The sequence below is a fragment of the Lolium perenne genome, chromosome 3 (genome assembly GCF_019359855.2).
Source record: "Lolium perenne isolate Kyuss_39 chromosome 3, Kyuss_2.0, whole genome shotgun sequence".
Taxonomy (NCBI): domain Eukaryota; kingdom Viridiplantae; phylum Streptophyta; class Magnoliopsida; order Poales; family Poaceae; genus Lolium; species Lolium perenne.
In genome coordinates, this window is record NC_067246.2 from 123,376,128 (window position 1) to 123,384,601 (window position 8,474).

The 8,474-nt window shown below is 47.9% G+C and overlaps 1 protein-coding gene across 1 annotated transcript; it reads right to left on the minus strand.

Annotated features, from left to right (window-relative positions):
• Nucleotides 1-5,308: 5,308 nt before the first annotated feature.
• Nucleotides 5,309-7,615, minus strand: LOC127342279 (protein PSK SIMULATOR 1). Its single transcript, XM_051368214.2, has one exon. It carries the CDS (start codon nt 7,075-7,077, stop codon nt 5,461-5,463), a length of 1,617 nt encoding a protein of 538 aa, XP_051224174.1. The 5' UTR covers nt 7,078-7,615; the 3' UTR covers nt 5,309-5,460.
• Between the last annotated feature and the right edge of the window lie 859 nt (nt 7,616-8,474).

Genomic DNA, 8,474 nt, shown 5'->3' on the forward strand with positions numbered 1-8,474 from the left:
CGCGGATTGGGGGAGGCTTCGCCCGCTGGCTATCTCACGCTCCGGTCACGCCTAACCCAACCAAAAGTTACCCCATGCGAATGACGAGTGGACCCGGAGAAACGTGGGTCCCGAGCGCAGTTGCATGCGGGTAGACCGCGGCCGTTGCATGGCTTGATCTAGGGGCAGCGAATGGGAGGCTGCACCAGACTGGACGGACAAGATCCGCTGCCTAAGAGTTGCTGCCAAGATCCAACGGCCACGAAGCTGAAATCGTTGTGAAGCCCCCTATGGGGGGCATCATTTATACCTTTAGATACCTGAAGAAGTCCACCACACAGGGTCTGTAGTGTTTAGGCTTGATTCTTTTGGTTACTGCCTGATATACACCAGCAATGGATGATAAAGTAGTATGTTATATCAGAATGCCTCAAGAATCCAAGGGGGTGAACTGTGTATCTATAGGTTGCTTCGCACCTATATGAACTACTATACCTTTGGTGGCCTGGAAGAGCGAAATGGAAGTGGGAAAATGCAACGTGTAAAATCATGTACTTGGGTACACTTTATCGAAAAAATGTACATGGGTACAATTTACACAAAAGATATTGTGCACATGAACAGTTTCTAAGAAATGCTTTACCAATTACCACCTTGTCACTCTTAATTAGATATCCAGTTTTCTCTACCTTTCTGGTTTCCACCTAGCTAATTTGGCTTTCATTCTCAGTTTCCTACAACAGATATCTATGCAGGAACAGTTGTACACTGCTTATGTGAAGATCCTCATACTCCTAAGTACATGAGATTAGGTGGTTTGAAAACGGAAGTGGACAATGCTAGAGAAGGTGAGGGGCAAGCAGGCTAATATGAGAGGTAATGTATTTGTTAGTCAGGAGAATATAAAAGGTCTGAAAAACATGGCTCAAGACACAACTACAGATAATTATGAAAATATGAATACAAAACGTATGCACATAGGAAAATGCACCGCAGAAAACAAACAAATGGAAAATACTAAGGGACACATTTGGTTCTACGTCAAGGTCATTCAGCCTCAAACAGGCCAATCTGGATAGCTCAATAGCAGTGCCGGAGGGTGATATGGTCTCATTGTCCTGGACGTTTTCATGATCGAGGCATTATCCCCTTTTATATTTCATGCTGAATCAATCTCGAAATAGACTACATCAAAGTTTGCACTCACACATTCTATCAAGGAGTTCAAGTATAGATTTAGACAAATAGAACTGACCATGTATCCAGCATTTGATTTTTTTATAGCTTACATGGTTTGTATCACATTCAAATTACAAATGATGTCTAGAGCGCACATGAAAGAGTAATGTTTCTTAGAACCATGTAGTAATCGTTAAAAAAAACCATGTAGTAATGAACACAGGTCATATTATGGCATCGATATTCAACACAGTCAACTAAACTGTGGTACCATTTTTTCAGCCATACAGTATGACAATTCCATTTTTTCAGCTATACCCTGGTATGGTACCATACTACCATCTAACTAATCACTGCTTACACTTTATTAAGCATATGGTGCACGAGGGTGAAATCTTGATAGCAACTAACAGCGCATATAAGTTGCACAAGAGAAAGACGCAAATACTTCCAATGGACAGAGAGTGGGCGGAAAGATTATTCAACCAAGCATAACAAGACGTCAAGACTCAAGACCAGGCTGCTCAGTCACTTCACATGAACAGAGGCATGGCAGAATCATCCCACACGGCAATTTTAGATCGTAAAAAACACCTATAGAGGTTCAGTGTACCAATTGAACATCTGATGCTGAAAAATATGACGCACTGTACCGCGGCCAGCAGAGATGAAATGGAACAATTGGTACCTAGACCAACGAGGGCCTCAAGACTCGCGAGGCCAGTGCCCTGCAAGGCGGAAGCGAGGCGGTCGAGAGGAGGCGCCTGGAAATACACCCAGAGAGCCCAGCGAGGTGGCGACCAAGAAGACGCCAAGGGAGCGAGGGAGACACCGAGAGCAGAGTGGCGGCGGTGCCAGTGGAGGAATGAGATCCAGTGCCCCGCCACAGGCAAGGCATGGATGAACAGTGCCGTGCCCTGTCTGCTTGGCCATTGGATCGAAAACGAACAGCCAAGATTAAGTACTGTAGTAGCAATGTTGGGAAGTACTGTAGCGTGTACTGTGCACAGACGACACATCAAAAATCCTGTAGCAGATGCAGTCCCCTGTAGCAACCCCTGTTCATATTCATCCAGCCGTTGATTCTCTATCCGATGTCCAGAAAAGGAGGCAGGGCACGGCACTGTTTATCCGTGCCTTGCCTGTGGCAGGGCAGTGGATCTCAGTCCGCCAGTGGAACCATAGAGCGTGGCGGCAGCGGTCCCGTTTCGGTTGTGCATCAGAGCGCCACTAGCCCTGTACCCAGCGGCTTCCTCTCAAACGGCCAGCTCCCGCTAGTGTTTTTTTTTAATTTACTAATCCCGTACTAGTAGTTCACAATGAATAAACAGATTGACAAACAAATAAATACTTTAGCACATAAATAACGTTTACAATTCAAATCAACTGGTGTCTCCTTTAAACCTCCACCGATGCTCGACAAAATTATTTTGTACTTGCGAATAAGTTTCGGTGTCTAGGATTTTCACATGCATGATGAGAAATGCAACAAAATTTGTAGGCACCTGGTAATTACTCGGCAAGAGAACCCTAGTGATCATACAGATGGTTATCCATGGTTGTGAAAGATCATACAAACATTTATCATCTCTCACATCTCTTCTCGAGCCCAAGTAAGAGCAGGATACCTAACAATAGCAAATCGAGCTTGTAGCACACCGAGTACCCCATGCACATCCTTGCTGCAACTCTCCTGCCGCGAAACAAAGTGAGACTTCTTACAACCTAGATGATCGCTGATTGTCTTAAAAAATATCGACTATTTTGGATAGATGCCATCAGCCATGTAGTACTCTTTGGTATATTGGTGAGAAGAGTATTCTTAATTTAATACGGAGTAATAACCAGAAGATTAACTAGGTGAATAATACGGAATCCTGATGGTTCACTAGGTCACTGCTCGTATATGTCCAAGGGCAAATGGTATTTGGGCTGGCCGGTCCCGATTACACGTCCTAATCATGCAAGCATGTGCATGTTACTCTCCATCGAGATCGATCGTGATTACCGCAGCAGCCGCAGCAGCAGGGTCTCAATCCAAACACAAGGAATTCAGTCCAAACCTGTCGCGTCACTGCAGCCGAATTCCTTTGGATCTATCCGCTTGCTCTCTATCCACATTCTTATTCCCGTACATACGTGGTAATATTATAGATCTTCAGTTCTACTTTCGAAGTTCGAACGATAAAATAAACTCAGGCTGGCTATTTCAAATTCAATTTGAAATTCTGAACCTGTTGATCCGGGTGAGTGACACGCCAAGTGAGTGTACTGTGCAAAACACACTCCATCAGTGACTGTCCTATAGGATCGGAGGAGCAGTAGCCAAATAAAAATCAGTTTCGAACCGAACCAACCATAAATGGAGGATGGCTAAAAGGCCAAATTCAAATGTTAGCATGCTATATCTACAAATACTGTTGTCTTCTCTACCATACATTGGTAGGACAGTAGGATCGATTTTGTGCCAAACACTGACTGGCTGTCGATGAGCTGGTAATGGCTTTTCTAACAACAGCAGTCAGTCAGTCAAGAGTGCTGTCTCTCTCGCTCTCTTCAAATTTGCTTCTTCATCAATCACTTCCTGGATATAAACACCAATACAGTCCTATTATTGATTTAAGCCGTGGCAACCAGAGGCCTATCGAGTTCTTCTTCATCAATGGCAATACCTGATTAGTACATTTTGTGTCTAGATTCATCCAAATATACGATGACTAATACGGAACAGAGGCCTATCCAGTTCTTCTTCATCGTTCTTGTTAGTAATATCCAAGGCAAATAGTTTTTCGTCTTCAGCTCGAGTTCAAGGAATGAAATGAAATAGTACTAGTAGTTAGCTGCGTGTGAAGTTAGAAATATGTGATGGAACCCGGGTACTCTGAACCAGTTTCACTGTGCGAGCTGGAAATGCGTATTTCGGAACTCCAAAAATTTCATTTTTTTTTTTGTATTTAGATGATGCACGTATGTAGTTATGTAAGTTTCAGATGAATAGTATGATGGAAACGCACCCGCACAGTAAATTTTGTAACTTAAAGATCGGAACAACTACGTAACTTACTGTTGGAATAAGTTTAAACGGGTTTTGCAGTATCTAGGTTCCAAAAAATGGGTTTGCGCGTGGAGTGCTCAACTTACACACATGGCAAAATGAACTTCAAACTCTGTAACCGATCACTGCGGATGCAGCTTGATAGACCACCAATTGAGTGCTGGATGAATCCAGAACCACGTTCAGACAATGGGCAATAATAATAACTGTACATATTTTCGCACGGCGATCGCAAGTACAGTGTGTGAAAAAAGTCAGATAACATGAAGAGTATAGGCGGCAAGCGAGAGTGTACACCATTATTGTCCCCATCAGTACCACCAAAGAAGACGAACAAAAAATGAACCAAGAACAACGCTCACATTTCTTACTGATTGCTAATGAGTGGTTACTGCACACGCTTTGCCAACTTGCATGCAACGACATGGTCAGATGAGCAGAAAATATACCGAGTAGCACTCACGGTTCATGCAGTAGAAAGCTCATGTGGTGATGATTCATCTTTGTTTTTTCAAACGGGCGATCTCTGAATTTACACACCTTTGTGCCGTTGCAATCTTCAGTTGAGATGAGATAGGTGGTACCCCTTCGAGCAGATGATGCTTAGCACGAGTCGGGGTTAGCATCAACGTCTACTAACCCTGTCCGATGCAATACCAATTGAATTTCCGTTAAAGTTATACCTTTGCGTGACAGTATCCTAGACTTTCCCAGTGTGCTTTTGGCAAAAGTCTCATATGCAGGCGATAAAAGAATGACAAAGGCACTGACTTCACAAGTCTCAAGTCTGAACATTCTATATGCTGAATAGCTAAAGTTCAGTAGCTAAACATGGTGACCTGGTAGGAGTAGTAACTCGAGTTGGTGACTTCATTACCAAGTTAGATAGTTGTTTTATCTAGTCATCCACAAATCTTCCCCACCATACATTTTTCAATATGAACTAAACCCTTGATAAAAATTGAACTAAACCTCCGACACTTATGATAGATGGGGAGTAGTCATCCACAAATCTTCCCCACCATGCAAATTACTGTATGTACAGCAGCAATTAGATAGAGTTTCCTTCAGGCCAGAGATTAGATTGAGCATCCATTAGGCAACCATTCCTATATTCACAATCATCTATGAACAGATAAACGATCTCATCTGAACTCATGCACAAAAAAGAAAGAAATCCAAGCCCAAAAAGAACACAAGCGCCCTCTGTTTTGCCCTCACATTATACTTGTAAGTTGTAAATTCTACTACTGCAGCTGCCACTCCATAGAGTCGTCGTCGAAGTCGAGGCTGCTGGCGCAGTCGAGCATCGCGTTCTGCTGCTGCTCGTAGCGGCAAATGTAGTTGAGTCCGACGAGCAGCTCGCAGATGAGCGCCTCCGTCTTGTCCCGGTCGGCGAAGTGCAGCGTCTGCAGCAGCAGCACGTTCTTCCCGTCGGGCCGCACGACCTGCTGCTGCTCGAAGCTCCTCTCGGCCTGCCACCGCATGGTGTCGTGCGCCATGGGCGCCACCCACGCCAGCGTCTTCTCCAGCGTCTCCCGCCAGTCGTGCGCCGCGAACGCGTCGTAGATCGCCGTGCTCCGGACGTAGCTCCGCAGCTTCTTCCTCAGCGACGCCCTCAGGCTCCACGGGAGCATCTGGTACAGGTCGTCCCGGGCCTCCTCGCCCACCAGGTGCGGGTACTGCAGCAGCTTCTCGATGATGATGATGACGTTGGCGTAGTGCAGCGAGAGCGCCGAGCCGCCGACCGTCGACGGCGGGGCCAGCGACGTCGCCGTGCTCTTCGGGCCGAACCGTGGACGTCTCTTCTTGGTCGTCGCCGGCGGTGGTGTGGACTCGCCGCTGAACGGCACCAGCATCCCTGACCTGATGGTGCTGATGCAGCTGGCGTCCTCCGAGAAGTCGTCCTCGAACCCGCCGTCGTTCTTCCACGACGCCAAGCTGCTCAGGCTCAGGCACTCCATGAACATGTTCCCCCCGCAATTCGAGCTCGCCGGACGCGGCGCGTCGACAAGATCGACCTTGGCAATCGGGCCTGACTTGGCATCATCGTCGTTTAGATTCCGGCTGCTCCGGATTGGGGCGGTGACCGGGCCGGAGAAAAGCCGCCGGCTCTGGTCGCATTGCCCGTGGCGGCGCGCGAGGAGGAGGTCGAGGCCGAGCATGGGGTCGCCGAAGACGAGGCGGATGCGGTGGTAGATGGCGCAGACGGCGCGGGCGAGCAGGAGCACGGCCTTGTCGTAGGTCCAGCCCCAGAGCGAGGCGTCGCGGAGCCGTCGCACGTCGTGGCGGCGGCGCTGCGCGAGGAACCGGCGGCGGGCCTCGTCGGTGGGGAGCTTCTGCGCGGACTGCTCGAGGTCGGCGAGCGCGTCCAGCTCCGCGTACAGCGCGGCCGTGGCGGCGGCCAGGCGGTCGAGCTGGCGGAAGAGCGACGGCGTCGCGGAGGAGGCGGGCGCGGCCGCACCGGAGCGGCCGGCGAGGAGGTCGGCGTAGACGTGGTCGAAACCCTGGAGCGCCGGGGCCGTGCAGCGGCGGCCGAGGCGGGCGGCGACGGCGGCGACGCGGTTGAGCGCGTCGAGCTTCTCGGCGAGCGCGAGGGCGAGGAGGCGCGCGTCGTCGTCGGGCTCCACGAGGGCGCGCACGGCGGGGGAGCCGAGGCAGAGCGGGCCGAGCAGGCGCGCGGACTCGGCGTCGGAGAGGGAGCGGTGGAGGCTGGCGGCGCGCGACATGGCGTTGGCCACCTCGAACGACAGGATGCCCACCCTGCCGTCCTCCCCCGCCGTCGACAAGGCGCTGGCTTTCTTCGCCTTCTTGGACGAGGTCGCCCTGGAGAGCACCTTCTGCACGAGCGGCTCCGCTACCATGGCTGGAGACCGAGCGAGCGGTTGCCCAATTGAAGATTTCGCTAGCAAGAAACCATGAAAGAAGAGCTATGTGCAGTGCAGGGAATTCACTAATCAAGAAAACCAACGCGAAACACCGGTTGGTGATTTGAATTCGAACCCGTCCGTCCGTCCGATCTCGTGTGCCGCTCGCTCGAGCTAGGAGACGACGAAATAATGGCGGAACAGAAGAGGTCAGGGCAGGGCAGAGCAGAGAGAGAGCGCTACTACCAGACACCGGTAACAGACTTCACCAAAAAAAGATAAGAGGAAGAAACAAGATAAGAAATTCTCGGACCAAGCAGAAGGAGCTTGGTCGGAGGAGAAATGGTGTGGTGGAGAAGATTGAGCTGAGGCGTGGTGGTAAACGAACGAAAGATGATATCAGATGGATTGGGGCATCGCCATTGATGCGGCTTCACTGCTCGCTCGGCCTCGCTGGTGGCATTAAATCGCTTTAAATTTGGAGCAGCAAACCAACAAAAGCAAACGACCTCACATCTGCTCAGTCAAGTGAAGTGAAGTGGTTGGATCGGCCCGGGTAACTTTTGCAGTAGTATTTCCTTGTCTCCCGACCCGAGCGAGGCTGAGTGGTGGGTCGGTGGGCGCGGTTGGGAAAGGAGTAGTTGCTGCATTTGAAAAGGGCAGGTGGACTTTTGGAGCAAGTTAAACTTTACCACGGCAACACTACGAATTGAGGAGTACTACCTCCATCTTAAAGATTAAGATTTTTTTTTTGAAAAGTTAAACTAAGTGAAGTTTGACCAAAATTTTCCAACAATCTATCAATAAATATAATATCTTGTAGATACCATACGAAAATCTATTTCATTATCTATTTAATGATATTAATTTTGTATTTTGCATGTTAATATTTTTTGGTAAAAAAATAGTTAAATTTGACATAGTTTAACTTTCTAAAAATAATATAAGCCTTAAGCTTTACGATGGAGGTAGTACCTTCAACGGATGTGCATATGAAACCTTACAAATAGTAAAACCGAAAAATAATATGTAAGTGAAATAAGAAACATACACCATGAATTGTGCATGTAAAATGTATTGCATGCGTCAAGTATGAAAGTAAAATATAGGAGTTTATAAGTTGTGAAAAAGATAAATTGGGTAAAGAATAGTAAGATGACCCTGGTTTTTAATGTGCCAAAAAAATTACCAAGTTCGTTCTATTTTCCTTTTTATGTAGGCAACGTACGATTTGTATTTTTTCTTAAAATTTTGCGCGAGTATCTGGGAAATATGTACATGCAAGATTTATTTCATTTTTTAATTGACGGGGCGCGGGTGGCGGACCTTGCGCCTAACTTGGCGGCTTTGGTCAGTAAGCGTCACGCCAACTCCCACTCCGTCAAGGATGGACT